Here is a 24,009-nt window from a genome sequence, read left to right as displayed (position 1 = left end):
TATAACCTTCCTTAGTAGTTCTCTAGTTGCAGAGGTCTATTAGGGGGTAGTGCTGCTTATAGTAGTTAGCTAAGTTCTCTAGGTTATAGTTAGTAAGGTCTACCTACTTAGCAAGGTTATAGTTAGCAAGGTCTATCTAATAATTCTTAGAGGCCTAGTAGGTATTACTAGTATAGTCTAGGTAACGCTCCTTGTTATAGTAGTAAGTAGGGTAGTAGAGGAGGTTTAGCTGCTTAACTGTTTTAGTTTTCTAGCTTTATAGTTTCTAGGTTAGTCTACTAGTTCTTTTTTATAATTTTAGGCTTTAATAATTCATTAGCTGCTGCTGTAGTTTCTAGAGTTCTAGGTTAATTTGCTAGTTTCTTCTTATAATTCTAGGTTTTAATAGTTCTTTAGCTTAGTTTTCTTATCTTTTAATCTTAAATCTTAGCTTTTTAAAATAAGATTTTTCTATTAACCTATCCTCTCCCCTACTTAAAAGACTTAACTAACCTTTAGTTAAGATCTATCTGCCTATCCTTATTAAAGCTACCCTAGTACTTATACTTCTTCTTCTCTTCCTTAGATAGTTTATATAGGATCTAAACCTTAACTATCTTCTTAGCTAACTTCTACCTAGTTTTCTAAGGTCTGCTTAGTATTAGTATATCTAATTATCTATTAGGCGCTCTAGGCAGCTCCTCCTGTCTGCCTATATCTAGCCTAGTAACTATATTTAATAGTACTAACCCTTACTAGTAGAATTTTATAACTCTATTACCTATATATGTTGCGTGCAATAGCGTCCTATTAAGCTCTTTAATTAGGTATATGCCCTTATTAGAGATTCTCTAAATCCTAAAGGGCCCCTTCTACTATAGTTATAATTTATAGTCTCTGCCTATATAGATATTATTAAGGATATCTTAGATTAGTATAAGATCTCTAGGTTCTATTAGGGCTAGCCTTAGTGTTGCTTATATATTAAACTATTCCTTCTCTACATCCCTTAGCTAAGTAACTCTATTAACTGCTTTATAAAGTTAATTATCTCTATATTTAAATTATTTTACCCTTATTACTAGCAACGTTGCTATATCTATTACTAAGTTCTAAGGGAGCGTTTGCTATATAGGGACGTGCAACTTAATAGGTAGTATATGTTCTCTTCTATAAATAAGATATATTAGCATCTCTCTTATTAATTACTTTATAGTTACCCTATTAGCCTATAGAGCTAGGTGTAGGTTTAAAACCTAATTTCTAGTTATCTTTTAGAGTGCTAATACTAGTTCCTTATACTCTCTCTTAATAAGTCTTTAGGCCTAGAGATAAAATGTACTAGCTACTACCCTGTTAATTCTATATAAGGTAGCTAAGTCCTTAACTATGCCTTTATTTTCTAGCCCTCTGTCTACTAATATCTTAAGCAGGATTCCCTATTATATAAAGATTACTTCCTCTAGGAACTTTGCAGCGCTAGCTAAGTTATTATATTATAGTGCCCTTGCCTCTAGATATCTAGATAGATAGTTCTTTGCAATAATTATATACTTTTAACCCCTAATTCTATTAGGTATATAGATAATGTCTATTATAATCTACTTCTATAGGCTATTAGAACTAGATATTAGATAGAGTTCTTCTTAATACTGCTTTATTAAGTGTACCTAGCATTCCTTATAGCTGCAAATATACCTCTGCACCTGCTAAAATATCCCTAGCTAGTAGTACTATGTCTATACCTTGCGCTATATGCCCTCCTAGCTATAGGAACTTAAATTATTATATAGCTTAGTAATAATCTTTATCTATTATTTAGGATTATTAACTACTTGCTATAATAGTCTATTAGGTGTTATTTTTGCCTATAGAGTTTTATCTACTAGTATAAATTAAAGGGCCCTTCTCTATAGCTTTTAGAGGTTACCTTTTAAAAGGTGTCTTAGGTTCTTTATAGTTAATAGCTATTCTATAATATCCTTAAACTTATTAGTATAAAGATTAGGCTAAACTTCTATACTAATCTTAATAGCTATATGCGCATATTATAGCGTCTAAGGCTCTATTAGGATTAATAATTATATTACTCCTAGTTATTTGTTAATAAATTCCTCTATATTATTCTTAGGTTTTATAGGGGGTGTCTATCCTAGTTCTTCTAGCTATTATAATAGCGCGTCTATAATAATGTTCTATTTCTCTGCTATATGCTATATCTTAAATTTCTATATGTTTAGTAGTGCTAGCTAACGCGTTATTAATGCCCTAGATAGGTTAGTTATACTATAGTTTAGCTAATCTACTAGTGTTCTAGCGTTAGTTTTAACTATAAAATAGATGCTATAGATCTAAGGGCAAAACTTCTTTAGTGCTAGCAGCATTGCTTTATACTTATATTTTCTAGAATTCTAATTTTGCTCTAAGGCTAACTATACCCCTAATTTATATTATATAGGGTGCTAATGTCCTATTAGGTCCTTCTACTAGATTACTGCTCCCTATCCTTTTTTACTACTATCTATAGAAATGATAATAGGGCGCAAAGGCTTATTATAGTTAATAGAGACTAATACTAGTATAGTTGTTAGCTGCTACTTAAGCATAGCTATTGCGTTAGCAGCCTTAATAGTCTATTAGAAATCCTTATCTTTCTAAAGCAAGTTAAAGAGTAGCGCTGCAATTATAGCAAAGTTTAATATCTAGACTCTATAGTAAATATAGAGCCTAATAAATATCTAGATATCTTTTAGGCTTATATAGGTAGGCTATTCTAGGATCTTATAAACCTTCTTCTATACTAGGTGTCTTCTATATTTATTAATAACATACCTAATAATGCCTATACTCTTATAGTACTATTTGCTTTTAAATCTAGATATAGTTGCTCTAGCTAACTTAAGGTTTTAAAGTACCTTGTCTATATTAATGATGTGCTCCCTAATAAACCTTTAGACCCTAGGTAATAACTCTTCTCCTTTATAGTCTATCTTAGGTTCTTTAATAGTAATATTATCTATATAGGGTATACTAGCTGCAGGGATAAGATCTTATAGAATCTTTATAATAACTTATATAAATTCTATAATAGAGTTTATAGTGCCTATTAGGAGTGTGTACTGCTGCACTAGCCTATAAGATAGTATATAAAATGCTATTAATAGGTAGGAGTCCTTATATAGCTTAACCTAGTTATACCTAGAGAAGAAGTTAATTAGTAATACTACTTAGTATCCTGCAAATTCTTTAGAAAATTTATTAGAGTTAGGTAGTAGGTTAGTATTATAAATAGTAACCTTATTAATTTGTTAGGTGTTATTAATTAACGAATACCTATAATCTTTCTTTTTAACTAGAAACTAAGGATTGCTATATTGGCTTTTTAAGTATTCTAGCACTTCCCTATCTATATGTTCTTAAATTATATTTACTACCTCTACTTAAAGCTTCCTTAGGATTAGAAAATTGCCTTCTTTCTATACCTTATATTTAATAGTATTAATGCAAACTAGTAAACAAATATTACTATATACTTGTCTAGATTTAGAGAAGTTAAAGCTTAGTGCCCCCTTATAATAGTAGAATACTTTTACTAGTATTTCCCTTTCTTATAGTTATAGCTAACTTATAATCTTTATTTACTAGAGCTGCTTAGTAGTTATATATTATTCTAATAGGAATTTAGCTATTTAGGGCGTAATATACTTAGTAAATTACTGCTAGGATTAATTACTATTAGGTAGTTGCTATTTGCCTGCTTATTTCTTCTAGTTAGGCTTGCCCTCTACTTAATAAGGCATAACTAACAAATTATATACTAGTTATACTTTGCATACTTTAGACTTATATATTATTATAACTTAGTATCTAATAGTCTATTAGAATCCTTCCTAGAAGCCTGCCTCTTTTATTATATATTAATCTTCTGCCTAGCGCAGCTGCGTAAGGTTAAGTAGTATATTATTTAAGTCCTTATCTATACACCTAGCTATATATAGCGCGTGCTAATTCTTATCTACTACTTATAAAAGTATTAAATAGTCTGCTTGCCTAGGCTGCCTATGCCTACTTACTAGGCAGGTAGATATAACTAATAGTTTATTAGAACTTGCTATTATTAGGTCTTGCTTGCCTAGAGTCTTAAGTCTAATGCTTAGACTCCTAATCCTTTTAAAATTATAGATCCTTAAGTAACTATACTTACTATATTATTAGTTGCAGCTATAAATGTTGCATAAGACATATAATCTTCTAAGTAGACTATATACCTTATTTATCTATTAGCTTAGTATTAGAAAGTATATTAGGCGTCTGCTAGAAATAGGTTTCTAAGTATAAATAGTATTAATAATAATTTTAAAATAAAGAAGTTTATTAGGATCTTAATATTCCTAATAGTTACTAGGGCCTGCTAGATTATTCCTTTAAATTGTTTAAATAACCTATTAGTAGCTTATAGCTAGGATAAGGCTATTTCTTATAGTATTAAAGTAATAACAAGTCCTGCTACCTATGCTATCTTTAGGCGAATTATGTTAAGTTTAGCCCCTAAGTCTAGTAGGGCAGATATCTTTATATCTCTAATACTTATTAGGGCTCTAGGATAGTCTCTTTAAACATGCTTAAACCTATGTTCCTAATTATATTCTTATTATTAGCTTATAGTTTATTCTCTATCTTCTAGCTCTATATATGCTACTTAGTACTATTATAGCAGTATTAGCATAGTAATCTATAATCTATTAGGACCTAATTTATAAGTGCCTATCTATATAATTATACTATTATATGCTTCTATATATATATACTCTAGATAGAAAAGCGTTAGGTTGCTAACTTTAAATACTAGGGCTTTATTAGGCTTAGGCGTTAGTAGTTCCTCTGCCTTAGCTTATGCATAATATAGCTTAGTTATTCTCTTATATAGTTCTAGCGCTAACGCTAATAGGTCTTATAGTAAGACTTTTACTATTATCTGCAGTACTTATTTTATAAGCGCGTTAGGGTCGCTTATAAGGCAGTTAAGCAGCCTAACTTTCCATACTGTATTTAGTATCTATTACTCTATAGAAAAGCTATTAACATCTATTTTATTATTAGTAGGCTTTATGCTAACCTATTTATTATCCTTCTATCTTCTATTTTAAACTATAGGTACGTGTCCTAATGCTGCCTTAGTAATAGCTGCGTTTTCGCACCTTATTTTAATTATGTTAACTTGCATTCTTAGACTAGTTTCTATTATTATAAATTCTATATTTCTTTAGTAGTTATCTTCTTCTAGAAGACCTGCTACTAATATGCTATTATTATCTATTATAATTATATTGCTTGCAATCCTAATAACTCCTTAGTTCTTATTTTCTTATTTATATAGGTTTACTATTATAAGTAGATTAACTACCTAGTACCTACTTACCTAAAGCTAGCTTTTAATACCCTTAATAATTAATAATATAATTACTATCCTACTTATACTCTATACTTCTTCTTTTAGGTTTTCTTGCATTCCTTATGCTAGATAGTTCCTTAGGTTAAGGTATATCTACTTATTTTAAATTAGCTTTATATAATCTTTATAATTAGTAGCTATATATCCCTGCTTTCTATACACCTAATAGTCTATTAGGGCTCTAGGCGCTGCTAAATTATAGGTTAGTTAGTATAGTACTAGTTAGAAATTGTTTATTAGTAGCAGAGTAGGCTAAAAATTAGTTATTAGTAGGGCATAGCTAGCTATTACTAGTTAAGTCCTAATAACACCTTAGTGTGCGTTTACTTAGTTTACTGCTATTATAACTTCCTTCTATACCTCTAAATTAGCTAGTAGCTCTGCTTCTTATAGAGCCTGCATAATAAGTAATAGGTTTATTCTATTAAGCTTAACGCGTAAGAATTTCTTAATTAGATTATCTACCTCTCCTTAAGTAGGCTTATGCTCTAGTAGCATCTGCACTCTATGCTCTCCTTAGGGTTGCTTAAGCACCTTATTTAGGTCTATTTGTGCTAGTTAAAATAGTAGTAGTCCTATAGTTTCTAATAAGTTATTAGCTAATAGTCTATTAGAGTTTAGTCTTATCTATTTCTTAAAAGCTAGATTAAATATTTTAATCTTAGCTTCTCTAGAGGTAGCCTTGCTAAGAAAAGGCTTAATCTTAGTATAGTAGAACTCTTCTAGCTTTATTATAGTTAACTTAAATTTATTTAGCACTTTATTAAGCTGCTACTTATTAAGTCCCTTAGTAAGGTAGAATCCTTTATATACCTCTAAGACTATACCTGCTTTAAGGCATTAATTGAATTAAGGCCTAAAGCTATTAAGGTAGCTTTATAGGGGCATATTTGTTATTACTAAGCATATTATGCACTAGGCATGCAGTAACTCCTTAGTCTCTTCTTGTTAGGCTTAATTAAGATTGCAAAATTGCTTCCTTATTACTTCCTTTACGCCTAACTAGTTATTAGCGTTCTAAGCAACTATAAAGTTAGTTATACTTATTTTAATAATATCTTACTAAGTATAGTTATAGTAGCTAAGAAGTTGCAAGATTTAGTCTCTAATAGTCTATTAATAGAAGCTAGACTGCTACTTAAGTTTCTTAAGGAATAAGGTAATATTATCTCTATTAAATATAAGGGGGATATTAGTAAAGGGTGCTTTCTTATTTATATAAGTGCGCTAGGCATTAGCTTATGCTATATAGCTTACTCCTCTTATAATATCTATAAGGAAGGCTTAGAGGTTATTGCTAATTACTAATAGCTTATTAGTTATAAGTTGCTAGATAAAGGGGTCTAGAGCTATCTAGCCTGCTATGTTTTTAGCACCTAGGGGTATAGCTATAATGCTGCCTTCTATTAAGCTTGCAGGACTAAAATCTTAGTTATTAGATATAGCTTAGAGCTTATCTTTAATAACTAATAGGATAAGTAAGATTAGAGCATATATTATAATTATAATAATTAATAATATGTCCTAGAACTGCTAAAAATATACTATTTAATCTTATTCCCTTTAAAAGGCAGTTCTAATAGATAATTAGATATGCTATAAGGCTATAGTTACATAAATTAGATTTCTTTCTATTATTGCTACTAAGGGATTATTAGGCCTATTGCTAGCTTATTAAGATCTCCCTTGCTAGAGAGTAATCTTGCACCTATACGCTTGCCGCGTTCTTAAGCTAGAATAGATACCTCCCTTTTACGCTAACTAGTTCTTTATACTATATTATAACTATCTTTTAGTTATATCTAGATAGGAGGGAAGAAAAGAAGAAAGTAAACTTATATATAGAAGTAAAAGTCTATAGTATAGCTTAATAGGTTATTAGGCTTAGTATAGCAGCAGCTTAGACTTCTAATCTAAAGAGATGCTAGTTTAAGATGCGCTAGAGATACTAGTTTATAGTAGTAGGAATATATATAGTTAAAGTATAGTATATTATCTAACTCTCCTAATAGTCTATTAGGACTAGTCTTTTAAGCTATAAGTCTTTATTACGTGCATATGCCTTGCATCTAGTCCTAATAGAGCCTTAAGTCGCACTAAGTAGTCGACACTCTACTATAATAGTTAAACTAAAATTATAAACAAATATATTAACTAATATTTACGCCCTTTTATATTATACTACTAGAATAACTAGTCTAAATTACTTCTAATAATAGACTAAGTTTAGATAATACTACTATATTCCTCTCTAGGAATAATACTATACTAGTTACTATATAGGAGCAAACCTTACTAAAGCTAGCAGTAGTCTCTCTTAGAACTAAGGATAGATCTTATAATAATCCTTAACTAGAAGGAAGCTATAGCATTAGCAACTTAGATATATAACGCTTAGAAAGTAGCTAAAGATAACCTAGAAGTAGCTTAGACCTAGATATAAATTATAAAAGATATTTACTAGCTTCTAGTAAACTAGAAAGTTAGAGACAAAGTCTTCCTATTAATATAGAACCTAGCTAATAACTAGCCTAGCTAAAAGCTAGCTGCCCTTTAGTAAGGTCCCTTTAAAGTTATTAAAGAAGTTAGTTACTTATACTACTTAAGGTTACCTACTAGCTTAAAGATATATAATATTTTTATACTAGACGTCTTATACAAAGACCTATATAATCTACTACCTAGTTAACCTATACTAAAGCCTCTAGGCACTCCTATAAATAGAGTAAAGAAGTAGAAAGTATAAGAGATCTTAGGTAGCTAGATAAAGCATTACTAGTTAGAATACTATACTAGCTAGGTTAGATATAACCTAGACCTAACTTAGTACCTAGCTACTAATTTTAAGTATGCGCCTTATAAGTTATAGTTATATTACTATAAGCACCTATATTAACCTAGTTCTCTACCTAAACTCTTATAGTAGTTATTAACTTAGCAAGGAGAGTAGTAGGTATAGAGAAAATAGTAAGGTTAATTATAATAAAGAAAATCTATAGTATTAAGTGCCTCTAGTTTAAACCTATTCTATAAATGCCTAAAATAAAGGAAATATTAATATATATTAAAGCTATAACATAGCTAGGTTAGGTAAGTCTTCTAACTAGAGTTCTTTATTAGATAGGTTAGAAGAGATATTAGAAAGCTTACTCTCTTTGTCCCCTCTATCTAGCATCTTAAGGTTATCTTATTATGCTGCTCTACCTTATATATAATAACTACCTCTACTATGCTATAAACTATAACCTTAACTCCTACTAGTAGCAGAACTACTTCTCTAAGTAGACGCTCTAGCCTTATATATCTGCTAAAGGTCTACTACTACCTTTCTTAACACCTAGACCTCCTCTATTAGGATACCTACCTCCTTAGTAAGCCTCTCTAATATCTCTTAAGCCTGCGCGTTATAGGTAGGTTATATATAGAAGTAGTATAGAAGAATACTAGTTACTAACACCTTCTTAAGTTATATAGTTACTACTTATATAACACTAGAAAGCTTAAGCACTGCCTAATAAACGTTGCACTATATATCTATATATACTTTCTCTATAGCAGTAGCTTCCCTAGCTAAAATCCTCTCTTTATCCTCTACTAATGCCTTAACCTATATATTAAGTGCCTCCTTAAGAGTAGTATACTTAGAACTAATATAAATTAGAACCTTCCTAGGTTAGTATATAATTATAAGTAGGATAAAGTTATAATAATATTACTAGTTAATACTTCTTATTCTACTATATATAGTATATATACTAGGATAAGGTTCTTAAATTAAACTTCTATTTAATCTAATTGCCCTTTACTAGGGCACGCATAGATTAAAGGTAGATAACCTAATAGGCTACTGCAAGAGCGCTAGGAGGGACTAGTATTAGTATAGTAACTAAGAAATAAGCCTAGAGAAGGATTAGTAGAGGCCTAAGTAAAAATTAAGGATATTAACTTATAGTAGAAAGTAGTATCTATTAGAGAATATTAGTATATAGGCGTAATTGTTTATACCTTGCTACTAGCTTAGGCACTAAGCCTAGTTAGTTATACTAGGGACGCAAAATTACTATATAAATAGTATTATAGACTTATAAGCCTTCTAACTTAGCTAGGTGCAGCCTTATTAGCTGCTGCTAAGCGCGCGCTATATATAAATATAGGGTCCTTTATTAATATTTATATAGCAAATAAATAATAATAAGGTATAAATAAAGAGATAGTAAGGCAGGGCAGAGCTAGCTTAGAACTAAGTTAGTGCAGGGATAAGCATATGGCTAATTAACTATATTAGGGATAATATAGCTATAAAGAAGGGGGGTAATATAAGAATTAACTATTAATATCTTAAATCTTATAAACAAGATACTACCTAACTTAAATAACCTCTAACTTAGCTCTAGCTTAATTCTAAATTAAGTCTTAGACATATCTATAGCTATCTAGAACTAACACCTCTCTAACTTAGTTCTAACTTACCCTTATTAATATTTCTTATCTATCTATAGCTAACTAAGACTTATAGGTATAAAAGGTAGGCTTGCAGTAGTTTTAGGATAGATAGTTTTTAAGTATTCTTTATATAAGACCTATAGGAATAAGATTCTCCCTAGTTATTAACTTTTCTAGTGCTCCTATATACCTTATAGTAGAATTAGAACTATATTAGAGGGTCTTATTACCTGCGTTGTTACACCTATATAGAAATAGTATATTTTTGCAATAATATACTAAGTAATAGTAACTTACTAGTAGGTTGCTAAGCTACTAGAAGCGTAACTATAGAGTATACTATAAGTATAGTCTCTTAGGTATCTATTTTATAGTATATTATTCTCTATAGCTTATACTATACTATAGTATAGCTACTGCCTAGTTTGTTCTTAGTTCTAGAGTCTACCTAGAGCCTTTGCTATAGTATTACTACTATAGCCCTCCTATGCCTTTAATAGAGGTCTAAATATAGAGCTTATATAAGCTAAATATATAGACTTATTATAGTCTTACTAGAAGCTAAATAGAATAGGAATTAGTGCTCTAGTATCTTAGGTTATCCTTATTACTAAGGGCCTAAGGAATAGGGACTAATAGTAGATACTGCTTAGTAAGCTAGACTATAATAGTACTAGTTTACTATACTTCTATACTCTAATAATAGTAGAGTAAGTAGAAGAAAGTTTAGAAGAGTTCTCTAAGATACTCTCTTGCTTTAACTTTCTAGAATCTTCTAGAACTATCTAGTTCTTAGAAGAATATCTACTACTAATAGTAGATAATAATAGAGATAGAAAATCCTAGAAGTTTCTAGAACCTTCTACTCCTTTCTATTGCTTAGGTAAGCTACTTATATAAGCAGTAGCTATACTAAATATAGCTATTTCTAAGACTTATAGAATTTTCTCTAGAGGCTATAAAGAGCTAGGCTTATAACCTATAAAGAAAGTAGGGGGAGGACTAGTCTACTTTCTCCCTAGTCTAGTAGACCTAGACTTACTAGACTAGTAATTTCCTAATAGGGAAGCGTATAGCCTAAAGAGATAATAAAGATATAAAAAGAGTAAGTTATAATAGTATATATAACTTAAATTCTTAGTTGCTAGGTATAGAATAATATAGGGGGGAATAGAAGTACTTATACTTTCTTCCTCCCTACTATATTACTAAGCAGAATATTCTAGACAATACTAGACTATTCTTATTAGTAATATACTAATAGGATTTGTAAGCAGATTATACGTCTATATATAATCCCTACTAATAATAGTAGTATATATTTATAAGCTTATTCTAGAAGCTTCTCTATACTACTAAGAATAGAACAATTAATATCTCTAGAACTAGTAGAGCTATAGGCTTAGTAAGCATAGGAAAATACTCTTTAGAGTAAGGAGATTATATAGCGTAATTACCTAAGCGCTATACCTAACTAGGAATTTACTAGAGTAAAGAGTATTTTAAGTTATCTTAATAACTTTACACTACTAAATATTCCTATAGAATAGTTACCTTAACCTTAAATAAGTTGCTAGGCCTAGTCTAGTTTAATTAGAAGGTAGTATAGGCTTATATACCTACTCTTACTATATAAGAGAGAGTAAGTATAAACTAGTAAATTTAAATTATTTATAATAGGATTACTATAGGTAGGGTAGTTAGGCCTAATTATAATTAGCTAGTAAATAAGGCATATATAGAGTAGCTTAGGTTACGACTTATATAAGAGGTAGAGAGAAAAGTATCTAGTATATTAAGCTTAAAAGGTAGCGCTTAGTTATAATAATTTTTAATATCTAAGGTTGCTAGGTATAAGGTTCTAGGTGTTTAGTAGACCTATAGTATAATAGACTTAGTTAGTAGATAACTATAATATATTAATATAAATAGGTTTAAAGCTACTAAATAGCTACCTAAGTAGTACTTAATTATTATAGTATTAGTATTATTACTATTACTCTATAATATTAGTTACTCTATAATATTAGTTACTTAGCAATATTAGTTACTTAATAATATTAGCTGCTACTAGTATACTTAGCAAAATTTGTCTTAAAATCTAGAAGAGAGAGAGGGTTTATAAAATTAGAATATAAATTTAACTTAGGGTAGATTAGGCCCTAGGCTAGAATTATTAGATATAATATAAAATAAATTACAAAAGTTTAATAATTCTTTAAAATTTAGAGAGTCTACATAGGGGCTGTATGCGCCTAGCCTTAGCCTAAGGTAAACATAATAAGAGGCTAAGGTAGCCCTTTAGGGAAACCCCTGTAACCCCTTTTTTCTCCAATAAATACATCTCTCTTATGGATGCCGGACACGTATTCTTAGACCATGCCTGCCAGGCCGCAAGCCTGGCGTAACGTAATCAGCGTACATCTTCACATCCTCAATCTCGGTTTCGTATAGCTCAAGCGTGGGTCCATTCTGATCCGTTACATTACTCTCGTAGGGGCTGTATTTGCGGAAGATGCCGGCCGTAATCGTTTGCAGTTCCTGGTATGCGAGATTCATGCCTAGGCACTGACGCATACCCTTGGAGAAGGTAAAGTGGCGCCTGAGCAGCTTAGGGTTTTCTAGGTACCTGTCAGGCTTGAACATCTCGGGATCATCGAACCACGCAGGATGTCGATTGATCAGCGGTGCAGTCATGCCAACGATTGTTCCAGCGGGTATGTGAATTTTCCTTCCATCTGGATATGTGAAAACAAGCACTTCGTCTGGAGCGACTCGATCCTGACGATGCGTACCAGTAGGATAAAGACGAAGCGTTTCCTCGATCACCGCATTGAGAAAAGGTAGTCCATCAAGAGCTTTTGGGTCCGGGGCGTGGTCAGGGGAAAGCATCACAGATTCAAGCTCTCGCCTAAGCCGCCTGAATATAGAAGCATCGCTCAGTACGTGATAGGTCAGTGCAACTAAGGTTGCAGCGGTCGTGTCTGCTCCAGCAATAGTAATGACCATTGCTTCGTCAGCAAGGCGGGGTGTAGTTTTTTGCTCGGGAGAGATGTCACTGCGCAGGATCTCATGGAAGATCGTATGGTTCGAGTTATCTTCTTGATCGGTTTGGCGAATGTCTTCAATCTTGGTGGTCAGATCCTATAATCTACAATCAGCTCATGGTCTGTTAACCAGAATCAAGAATGATGTACCTCGACAAAACCAATAAACGCCAATATGGAGGGATTCAAGGACACAAGGATCCGTGGAGGTAGTTTCGATATAAGACTCGTGAACCAGTAGAAGTGAACGCTTATATGAATCAGTCGTTCTGAGTGTAAGACGTCGAAAAATGGTGCGTTCAAGTCCTCCATCTCCAAGCATCTTTGACCATCACCAAGCGCGTACACTTGAATGATGTCTTTGGTAGCAGCTTTATATGCTGCATTGAATGAAACAGGATTCCCGTCTCGCGCCCATCCCTCCATACGATGCAGTAAGTTTGCTAGTGTCTCGTTGATAACTGGAACCAGACGACGAATGTTCTGCTGTGAAAAGAAGCGGCTCAGTACAGCGCGACGCTGACGGTGAAGTTGGTGATCTTTAGTTGGGAGCACCGATAGATGCTTGGTAAATAGGTTCAATACTGTCTGCGCACGTTCACGACGCACGTGAGGCGACTGTGGATAAAGCTGCTCGATGAAGCTCGGATCATTTACGTGGACAACGTTGGGTCGGATTCGGACAATTGGACCGTATTTCTGGTGCATGGCCTCGATGATCCACACGTACTGTCCACCACGAACAATATCATGATAGGCGCAGTACCAAGACGTCAGGGCTGGTCGAGCAGTCAGCTAGGGATTGATGAACTGCACAGTCCTTTTACCGGCGATTTTGGGTCCTGGGATATGTGCCAGCGGACTGAGCCAGAGCCGGTATATGGCGCGGCTTACAAAGAATAGCAAAATCACAACAGCAAGTGGAACCAGTGACATGCTGCAGTATCCACCTACAAAGCGATGATGTCGAGTTGTGCGGTGTTGCTTCAAACAAGCTGTACTACGTGCGGGGCAAATCTTCGCTAGGCATCCTGCCGCATTCCAATTTGCCACCACCTACCCGTGTCTGTGTTCTGTGCAGTCAAACTCTCCAGTATTGGGTCTTTCAGGAACAATTTTTTGTGTTTGTTCGTATTACTGCTTAGTACATATACTCCAATGCTAGGAGTGATTTCTCGCTAGTGACGTGTATGAATTTGTAATCGTTGATTTCATTGGCTTGGAGACTTCGACGCAAGTACTTCGTAATTATAAATCGAACACATCGCGCACATTTACCACTTGCCCGCTAGCGATGGATTTGTTCGCGCATACGCCTGTCAGGATCGAGAGTGCTCCATCGACATGCGTGGCAGCCCTCATGTCCTGATCAATCTCGGCCCCTCGCTCACCAAACAAGTCTGCAAGTAACACTTCATCACCACCACCATGAGCACCCACACTTGTAGGTATCTCAATCTCTGTAGGCTTCTCGAACAATTTTCTTAACGTAATCTTCCGACTTTCGAGAGAGCCCTCAAGAGACTGGTCTCCACCACTGTTGACATAGCTATTCTCAATCACTTCCATCTCTAAACGGCCGCCAGTTCCATTGAACGATACACGGAATCCCTCCCACGGCGCGTAGGCAGTCAGCGAGTACGTAAGTACTGCACTGTTCCGGTACCGGACCATGACGCTCATGGTGTCCTCGATAGTAATGCCGTCACCAAACACGCTCTGATCTCGGTAGTAGCTGTCCTCATGTTCCGCGTCTAGATACATGTTCTTCAACTTGGTGTTGGTCTCCATGTGTAACGCAAAAGGGTCTGACTTGGCAACATCGCTGCCATGTGCTCGACTGTAGAACTCTGTAACGCCACGCTTTTCGGCGTTTTCTCGACCGTAGAATTTCAAGTCACCCTGTGCATACACAGTCTCTGGCCGGGAGCCGAGCCAGAAGTTCACGAGGTCGAAGTGGTGTGTCGACTTGTGGACCAACAGCCCTCCTGAGTTTCGCTTGTCGCGGTGCCAGCGTCGAAAATAATCGGCTCCATGAGACGTGTTGAGCATCCACTCGAAGTGTATGCTTGTGACGGCTCCAATTGCACCCGAACGCAAGAGTTCCCACACTTTTGTATTGTGTGGCGCATATCGATAGTTGAACGTGACGCGAACCTTTTTGCCAGTTCGCTCCACAGCGTCAAAAATCTCTCGACACCGTGAGACATCGATGGTCATGGGCTTTTCGGTGACTACATTACAGCCAAGCTCGAGAGCTCGGACAATGTATGTGTTATGTGTACGATCAATGGTAGTTACGATCACTTCGTCCGGTCTGGTATCCTGAATCATGTGATCGAAGTCTTTCGCCAAGTACGTTGGAACTTTGGCGTGACCCAATGACTCTAATTGTGCATTGGCATAGTCGAGCCGTGTTTGATTGGTATCGCAGAGGGCCACAATTTGTGAGGTGGCCTTGTAAGTCGTCGCGATCGCCGTGTAAAAGAAGCTTGAACGTCCCCCGGTGCCGATGAGGGCATATCTCTTTTGTTCTGGCCGTGCGTCGGCCATGATTGCTTAAAGGCTGGGTTTTGTCGCCCGATATTGGAGCATGAATATTTTGTTGGGTAGTCGGTCTCGACCAACATTTATGGAAAGGGGAAAGGGCGTCGGTTGAATAGTTCTCCGTCGCCTTCGGGTGACGCTGTGCCGAACAAATCAACGTCACTAGGTTAAGTCGCCCACGTAATGACGATCACTACCGCTATCCCCATGGGGTATGCCGGGATCGGATTGGCTTATCGTCTACTCATGCATCCCTTGCCTAGCCATGTGTCCCGTAGTGGACCTCGGGGACCACAAGTCCAAGAATCACGTTAAGAATGCTGCTCTTCTCCACGAATCAACGACCGTTTTGAAGTTGCGCCTCAACGTTGAACCACCTGCGATAACATTTAGTAGCAAATTAACGCGCTTGTGGTTGGAGTCCACCCACGTGCAGTCTGCTGCTTGGCTTCTGCACGGATCAACGAGCTTTCTGAAGTTGCGTCTCGACACCAAACCAAGTCCGTAACAAAAAAGAGTGGTGACGGAAGTACTGCACCCAGATACGACCAGTCGGCACTTTGTAAGAAACACCCTGCCTACCTAGGTACCTAGGTAAGTATCTTTATGGCAGCTGATAAGCCGCAGAACTACGATTGCACCACTCCGTTCAAGTGTTTGCACCCAGATGAGATTATTGATCCTTCCTGTCTGATACTTCGATTTACTAAGTGGCTAATCACATGTGTCTGGGCGCAGTATCCCCAGGCCCCAGAGAGACTCGAGGCTGGTCGTCAAGCGGTACTCCTGGCTTGAATCAGTCTTCACCTGGAGTAGCTACAGTAACCTGAAGTTCAAGTATCATATCACCTTCTTATTTGACAGTCCTTAGACGGCGGTCTCATACGCTCTTATAGCATTTGTTCTCATTCCAGACTTGCTAGGAGTGAAAAGTAGATTTGCAACAAAAGAACACGCCTGAAAATAAATAGTCTACCAGAGATTGAAGGCGTAGAGTTTAAACATCTGAGATCAAGGATGGGAGCCAGCCAAGATCCGACTACAGCTTATTCCGCCAACCATCCACACTTGCTGGGTTCGACGATAGCTCTCAATGTATCGGTTCATAGTTATGATGACCCCTAATGGAAAAGGACTATCTGGTACCGTATTGAAATGATGTGAACTTGAGGAAAATACTGCTGGAGTCCATTCAAAACATGCAGGTGAAAACAGCTTAGCTTGGCAGGTACCTTCAATTGCGTACCCACTACGTGAATAAGTAAACAGGTTACTCGGCTTCATCCTTTCTTGTTTCTTGTCTTACCCTTGAAGGTGCATTACTGACTGAACGCAAATCGCGATGTTGCGAAACAAAAGTCGAGCGGTCAAGACACCACGATGCAAGGCGCGGCTTTGGATTGTTCACTTGTGACTTCTGCACCAACTCGGGTCAATAGCACGGATCACCTCAAACAATCGAGAACAGTTGAGTGCGTTCTGCGCAATTCGACTCTCGATGGTTCGCGACCAGATGTTGAACCCGTCGGCGTACCGTCTCTGACACCGCGATGCATCTTGTAGCCAAGGCAACCGTGCCACCTGGCGAGATCGATCCGCTGTATGGGAAGATAATTTGCTCTTCTGGGCTACCGTGGCTATTTTGGCGCAGACATGGACGAGGTAGGAAGGGTATGGGGAAGATCTGACCAGGAATTGTGCTGATCTAGTCAGTCTCGAGCCTGCACAGCTTGTGCACCTGTCGTCACAACACCACAGTATCAGACTCCAAATCAGACAACTACATTGAAGGCGCAGAACGCTTCTGCTTTGGACGCGTGATCACTCCAACTCCGATCTTCGATCATGCGGACACTGTCCCAACCCTTCGTAAAAGTCATCCGAACAAAGTACTGTAGCGCGCCACGGGGGCTTTTTGATTGCGAGTCGACTATTTTAAGTCTAAATTGATGTTAGCGCTGTTTTAGAGACCCCTAATGGCTGTGTTGTCTATTGTAGAAGTTGATTCCTGTCTATAATAATAAGTCTCTCAACCTCTGACAGATCTTAAGGTCTGTTGCCTTACAGTAGTATATCAAGAGCTAGTATATAGACGCTCTTAGGTCTTAGCTACAATAGGGCCAAAACACCCTGTATCTGCATGCTCGGGTGAGGCCTTACTCCTTCACCCTTGACCCTAGCAGGCTGCACGCATGACCTACGCGTGTAGGGGACATATATATGTATAAGCCTATAGCAGGTATAGATGCAGATGCAGTTGCAGGTGTGGGGGTGGGGCGTGGTCCAGCGTAGGTGTTGGGTGTGCTCCTTCCTCTTCAGAGGTAAGATCTTGACAGAACCCTGACAGCATTCCCACGTGGAAATCAATCCACACTTGAAACAGATGACGTTCGAATCCGTAATGACATCATTTCAACAACCTGATATATATCACCTTCTTAAACTATGCCTGCAGTTACACAGCACTATATCACAAAACCACCTTTGCAGTGCAGAAGTCATTGTCTACGGCGGACGATTCAACCCACCCCATCTCGGCCACATGTCTTTCCTGTGCCACGCTTTTTCCGCCCCCGACGATTAGCGGATCAGTCTAGCGGATCAGTCTTGCCCTGGAATACAGAACGTATTCAATGATATTGACCAGGCAGCTTCGGCCTACAGCTCGGTACAAGGGAGAAGATGACACCAATGTCTTTCCTGAAAGAGTCAACTCCCGTTCAAGGCACTGTTGCGGGTGGATACGCTCCAAGAATGATGAATGATTCATACGGCATCACAATACAATACTCACCAGTCTTTGATCAGCAATGAAAGTTTGCTGGCTACTCTTTCCGACGAACCCCGTCAACAAATGCTGTGGTAAATGGGCATAGCAGGTAGATATGGTGAGATAGATAATTTCACGGACAAACTCTACACATGTCATCCTGCGTTCCACTAGGGCGGAGCAACGATCACTAAAGAAAAAGGTCAAGTATCGCAGTGATTGCTACGCCCGAAACATTCTGGTGAGAGTTTTGGAATCCCAGACGAGTGTGTGTAAAGGTATAGGACGCATTTGCTTATCCCAATTTGTGTACAGTCTACTAATACAGTCGTGTTCTCATTACAAGGTCCGCTCATTCGTTCTACTGAACGTCACCCAACCCCAGGCAGTGAGATTAATACTTCTTCTTTCTTTGCCTCACATGTGGATCCTGTCCCTTTCTATTTCTTTTCTGCCTATCTGTCGGCGGTTTATACGGCTCTTTGCCATACTCTTCTCTGTACAAGCTCAGCATGTACTCGTCTACATGCCGCTTGTCTACTAAGCCTTCCAGTTCGGCTTCTGCGGCAGCGACAGCATCGGATGCAGCCCTCGTGGCGTTGCTAGATTCGTTGAAGTCGACCTGGTCATCATGAATCTCGTCGACTATCTCTTTCTGAGCAATTGAAGCCGCGTTACGATCTTCAGTATCTTCAACGGTGTTCATTACACGAGCATCACCGAGGATACCAGCACGCTCGTCGAGTACTCTGTCCATAGCTGCGCCAGCTTCGTCCGAGGTATCAATGCCGCGGTCGTCGCCTATGGCGTCACGCCATGTGACCTTGTTGAAAGCGTCAGTTGTGAAATCACCTTTCTGAATGATGACGTCGTCGAGCAGTCGCTTTTGATTTGATTTGCGCAAAATATTGGCTTCGATGGTGTATTCGCTGACGAACTTGTAGATATGGACATCGCGGGTCTGGCCTATGCGGTGGGCTCGATCTTGACATTGCTTATCCATTGCAGGGTTCCAGTCCAGATCGTAAAAGATGACGGTGTCGGCACCTGTGAGATTAATGCCGAGACCACCAGATCGAGAGGAAAGAATGAATGCCAATATACTGGTATCGGAGTTGAATCGATCGGTGAGGATCTGACGCTGTTCTACTTTTGTAGATCCGTCGAGACGCAAATACCGATGACCATGAATGTTAAGGAATTGTTCCAGAATATCAAGCACTTTGGTCATCTGGGTGAATATCAAGGCACGGTGGCCTCCGGACTGGAGATCGCGAAGAAGAGTCGCAAGTCTTTGGAGTTTACCGCAGTCATACTGCAGTAGACGTTTATCAGGGAAAGCAATAGACTGACGCATGCGAACCTCGTGAAAAGGGTCGCGCTCAGAGGCCATCTCTGATGATCTGACCATAGCTACGCCACGTCTCGACAATGTTAACGGAGCGAGCTCCTCGGCGGCGACCGCCGGGGTTGTACATGTAAATTGAGAGATCAGAGGCTGTAGGGCTTCTGCACGCTGTTCGAGTGTGGGTATCATGTCGAAAAAGTGAGTTACTTGCTCGGTGCACCACTCATTTGTAGCACGGAGCGATTTGGGAGTTCGGAAACCAAGATCGCCGTGGTGTCTGCGAACGATGTCGTACTGATGTTCGTCTTCCTTGGGAGAAATGATGGTGGTCGATTGCCCGAATTGGTGGTTGTTGCCACTGGGTGGAAGCGACGGATATACTGGCATGGGCTGCGTCTGCAGCGGATACTGCATGGGATAGTAAGGATTCATTGGTGGTGGCATAGGTCTGAGTATTTTGATGCCAGCCCGACGAGGACCGAATGTGTACGAGTGCCAATCAACAGTGACAGCATCAATAATCTCTTTTCCGTAAACCGGGAGGAACTGCGTTCTGGAACGAGTGAGGTTCAGGCACCTCTGGAGATGCTCGCGGACGGCAATTTGCTCACGTCGGGCCAGTGCAGATATAGAAGACTGCAGGCAGGACGCAGCTGTTGGGGAGGGTTTATTAATACGACGGGTTTGCCGTTCAATTAGATCTTCCAGAGGCCGTGTTGCACGAATCTGTTGCGAACGTCTGGCATGCCGCATCTGAGTATGCTCCCGTTGGGCGAATACTAAGTTCAGAGCACAAAGATCCGCTCTTTTATCTTCCTGGCCCTCATGTAGCCGTTTGCGGATCAATAGGTCTTTAATCTCGAACTCAGCTGCTACAGACTTTGGCATCGCCATCGAGGTAACAATGGCGCGCGTCTCGAATAGGTCTGGATGGTTGCATACCTTTCGTAGTGACATAAGGCAGTTGATGATCGACATGTAATTGCCGGATGAAAGGATCTGCTTCGTGTCCGCACGACCCATGAAACCATCGTACAGCTGTCGCTGTCGCTTTGAAAGTTTACAATAAACCACGTGCTCGTACTTTCCAGGCATCTGTTTTTCGACTTCTGACTTCAATCTGCGTAGCAAGTATGGCCGCAAGACCTCATGAAGTCTCGTAACGATTTTCTGCGCCTCAGCATCTAGTTGTTGTCGGCCTTGGTCCAAGATTTGCGACGTTGGGTTCTTTAGTGCCAAAGTAAACTCATCAAGGTTGGCAATGCGGCCTTCGCCGGCAAAACCTGCGGGCATCAAAAAGTACAACAATGACCATAGCTCATCAATGTTGTTTTGCAAAGGCGTGCCAGTCAACAGTAGTCGTCGCTCAGTTCGCAGTGTAAGCATAGTTTGCCATCGCTGCGATTTGAAATTCTTGATGTTGTGAGCCTCGTCGAGGATAAGATAGTGCCAAGCTCTCATCTTGAAAGCTGCGGCGTCCTGCAGAATGAGCTGATACGAAGTGATCACAACGTTGTACATATCTTTGCCAGTACTGCGCCATCCCATACGTTTCCGCTTGCGCTCGTTGATATCGCCGTAGTATGTGAGGATTTTGAAGCCAGGTAGGAATTTTTTGAATTCCATTTCCCAATTAAGCATGACGCTGGTGGGGACAACGACCAAATGCGGGCCCCAGACGTTTCGAAAGCAAGCAATGTAGGCAAGAAGTGAGATGGTCTGAATAGTCTTGCCAAGACCCATCTCGTCAGCTAATATACCGTTCGTCTCTGTATCATACAGATTCGCAAGCCAATCCAGACCACCGTGTTGATATTCACGAAGAGTGCCTCGTAGGAGAGGTGGGATCTCGGCGCGTGGAGGTGACGAGTTTTGGCGAGATCGATGGGGCCCATTTCCGATTTCTTCGACTTCATCTTCCTCGACCTCCATCACGATGTCTTCTGTGGGCGTCTGCTCGGAAGCCAATTCATTGGCCAAGGCCGAGGGAATCTTTCTGGAATCTTCGTCGGTGACAGAGTGAATTTCGTGCGCGTGTCTGTCTGTACGAGTCTGCAAATCGTTCTTTGAACCGATATGTCGAATGGTGCTGTCCTCGGAAGTAGAAGCATGGCCATTCGTTCCATTGATTTGCGCGGCATCCTCGGACTTTGTCTCGATCGACATTTTCGCGGCATGCTTCAATTTCGCAATGTCACCGGCTCCGAGGAAGCCTATTAGGCCGACATCGTCTCCGCCATCCTCTTCCTCATCCTCACTGTCAGTGTGGTGATCAGATGACCCAGTCCTTGGTTCTGCGTCATCGTCTTCATCGTCTTCTGAGTCCTCGCTTGGCCAAGATTCGCTGCCAGACCCAGAGCCATCATCTTGGTCATCAGAGTCCAGTAATGCATCATCGACTTGTTCGAGCTCTACGTTTGCGGGATTGATGTAGGGAGCCTTATCCTCGTCTTCATCTTCATTGGTACTCCAGCCATTACGGTGGGTTCCCTGTCCACGTGGTGCGGCAGAGAAATCATCCATCTCGAGATCAGGATCTGACGTGGATGTGAGCGTGGGCGCACCTTCGTCTGGTTCCCTTTCAGCATTGCCCCCTTCGTCAGAGTCCTCATCACCAGAGCTACTGTCCGGGAGCTCGGGTAACTGTTCGTACTTGGCGCGAAGCTGTTCGGCGGTGAGATTCGCATCGTCATCGTCGTCGCGATCGTTGTCCTCACTATCGTCGCTCGAGGACATTATGTCGTCGTCGTTCCGAACCCTAGACGTATCAGACGCTTCGCTCCCTAACTCAGCCATCTCGTCCTCGAACTCGCGGTCTTCGCTGTAATAAGACGCTGAATCAGCAACGCCGCGACCAAGAATCTCCTGTGCTTGGTTGAACATGTCATCCATAGCCTTGTGTCCGAGCTGGAGCTGCTCCTCCTCGTACTTGGCCACACGCTCCTTGTCAATCTCGACTCTGACTAGTGCCCATGCATCCTTCACGTCCCTGACAAGCTGCTTGTAGCGCGTTATCTGCCGGTCTGTGTCTTCCTGTTCGAGCTCATCCTTGCTCTTACGCTTGTACTTGATTGCCCAGCGATCTTGTGCCTCGCGCGCGAGGACTTTGGCCATACGCCTGTGGTTTCTCTTCTCGTCGCACAGCAATCTTCCAAAATGCAGGGCATGCGCAGTGACGTGGTCCCAGTGCCCGTACTGTTGAGGTGGCTCTGGGGCAGGCTCCGGCGCAAAGACACTGCAGACTGCCTGGCTCAAAACGCCACGTTCGGCAGCATCCTCGATGCGCATGCGACGCTGGGCCTCCTCCACCGCCTTCTTGTCCGTTATGCGCTGTGCTTCTTCACCCTCGAGCGGGTCGTCCTGGGCAAGAAAGGCCTCGAGCGAACCGATTTTCGCGGCTGGCGGCGCATGGAGAGGGTGGCGTCTGGGAGGATCGAGCTTGCGTAGCTTGAGGCGGAGTCGTGGCGCCGACGCCGAGAGATCGAGGGATTCAGCGTAGAGGCCGCCGTCCGGGTCGTGGGGGTCGGTCATGGACAGATGGTCGGCCGTGTCTTGGGTGGACGTGTGAGTGGCGCGGCGAGTGCGGGCGGTGCGCTTCCGCGCGCCTTCCGGCGAAGCATGGCGCAGGACCGGCGATGTTGGTGGCGATGCGCGGGCCGGGGCCGGGGCTGGAGGTCTGCGCTGGCGCTCCGACTTGCGCGAGGCTGGGGTGCTCAAGGCAGGGGCAAAGGCCTTGTTGGCAGGCGCGGGTATGGGCTTCTTGACGCCGTTGGGCGGGCCCAGCTTCTTTGCGGCGGCGGCGCTCTTGGGCGTGCCGCTCTTGGGCGCGCCGTTGGCCTGCGGCGTCTTCGGCGCGTGCCTCGCAGCGCGCTTGGCCGGCTCGGGCGTCGGCGGGAGCGCGTCTCTGTTCACGCGCGACGACTTGCGGACGCCGTTCTCGAAGACGGTCGTGGGCCCGTGGGCGCTGAAGGACTTCCAGGGCGGCGATGCGGCGCGTGAAGTGGAGCGCGACGTGGACGACTCAACCCGCCGCCGTTTGGCCGGGCGCGGCGTGACACGCGCGTCATCGATGCCATCGAGGGCGGCGGCGGCGGCTTCCTCTTTAATCGGCACCTTGACGTCGGTGTGGGTGCTGGCGCCATGGGGCGCGGCGTGCTCGGAGTCGGCGCTGCTGGGCTCGTGGTGGGGGGTCGAGTGCGCGTCGCCAGCAGGCGTGCCCGGTTCCATTCAGAGAGGGATGCTGCCTCGGAAAGCCTCGCAGCAGGGAGACGGCCCGGCGCACACAACATATATCGCCCCGCAAAAGGCGCCCTGCAGTCCGCCTGCGTGTGCCGTTAATGCTGCTGCTCTCGGATTCGCGCTAGCAATTCGCGTTGGTGCTGCAGCGGCAAGCGAGTGTTTGTGTTGTGAGGATCCAACGCCG

General features: G+C 40.6%; 3 protein-coding genes across 3 annotated transcripts; all 3 read right to left on the bottom strand.

The window, feature by feature from the left end:
* Window positions 1-12,105: 12,105 nt before the first annotated feature.
* On the bottom strand, window positions 12,106-14,040 carry C7974DRAFT_469295 (cytochrome P450). The gene is made up of 3 exons (XM_046146424.1): window positions 13,749-14,040; window positions 13,072-13,700; window positions 12,106-13,018 (listed from the first exon to the last, which is right to left on the bottom strand). Exons 1-3 carry the CDS (start codon window positions 13,855-13,857, stop codon window positions 12,224-12,226), a joined length of 1,533 nt encoding a protein of 510 aa, XP_046002092.1. The 5' UTR covers window positions 13,858-14,040; the 3' UTR covers window positions 12,106-12,223.
* An 84-nt stretch (window positions 14,041-14,124) lies between these two features.
* C7974DRAFT_386783 (uncharacterized protein) lies at window positions 14,125-15,545 on the bottom strand. Its single transcript, XM_046141096.1, has one exon. It carries the CDS (start codon window positions 15,472-15,474, stop codon window positions 14,170-14,172), a length of 1,305 nt encoding a protein of 434 aa, XP_046002091.1. The 5' UTR covers window positions 15,475-15,545; the 3' UTR covers window positions 14,125-14,169.
* Window positions 15,546-18,449: 2,904 nt separating this feature from the next.
* On the bottom strand, window positions 18,450-23,984 carry C7974DRAFT_386781 (SNF2 family N-terminal domain-containing protein). Its single transcript, XM_046141095.1, has one exon. The coding sequence runs from the start codon at window positions 23,811-23,813 to the stop codon at window positions 18,633-18,635; it is 5,181 nt and encodes a 1,726-aa protein (XP_046002090.1). The 5' UTR covers window positions 23,814-23,984; the 3' UTR covers window positions 18,450-18,632.
* Window positions 23,985-24,009: the final 25 nt, after the last annotated feature.

This window comes from Boeremia exigua, assembly GCF_020726555.1.
Source record: "Boeremia exigua strain MPI-SDFR-AT-0100 chromosome Unknown C7974scaffold_2, whole genome shotgun sequence".
NCBI classification, from domain to species: Eukaryota; Fungi; Ascomycota; class Dothideomycetes; order Pleosporales; family Didymellaceae; genus Boeremia; species Boeremia exigua.
This window is presented reverse-complemented; position numbering and strand designations above follow the sequence as displayed.

Bases quoted from the DNA above. Each gene is read 5' to 3' on its own strand.
- C7974DRAFT_469295 (XM_046146424.1), bottom strand. From the start codon at position 13,857: ATGTCACTGGTTCCACTTGCTGTTGTGATTTTGCTATTCTTTGTAAGC. The intron at 13,701-13,748 runs GTAAAAGGACTG...CTGCTCGACCAG, and splicing joins CCCAGGACCCAAAATCGCCG to CCCTGACGTCTTGGTACTGC. The intron at 13,019-13,071 runs GTACATCATTCT...TGTAGATTATAG, and splicing joins CGTTTATTGGTTTTGTCGAG to GATCTGACCACCAAGATTGA.
- C7974DRAFT_386783 (XM_046141096.1), bottom strand. From the start codon at position 15,474: ATGGCCGACGCACGGCCAGAACAAAAGAGATATGCCCTCATCGGCACC.
- C7974DRAFT_386781 (XM_046141095.1), bottom strand. From the start codon at position 23,813: ATGGAACCGGGCACGCCTGCTGGCGACGCGCACTCGACCCCCCACCAC.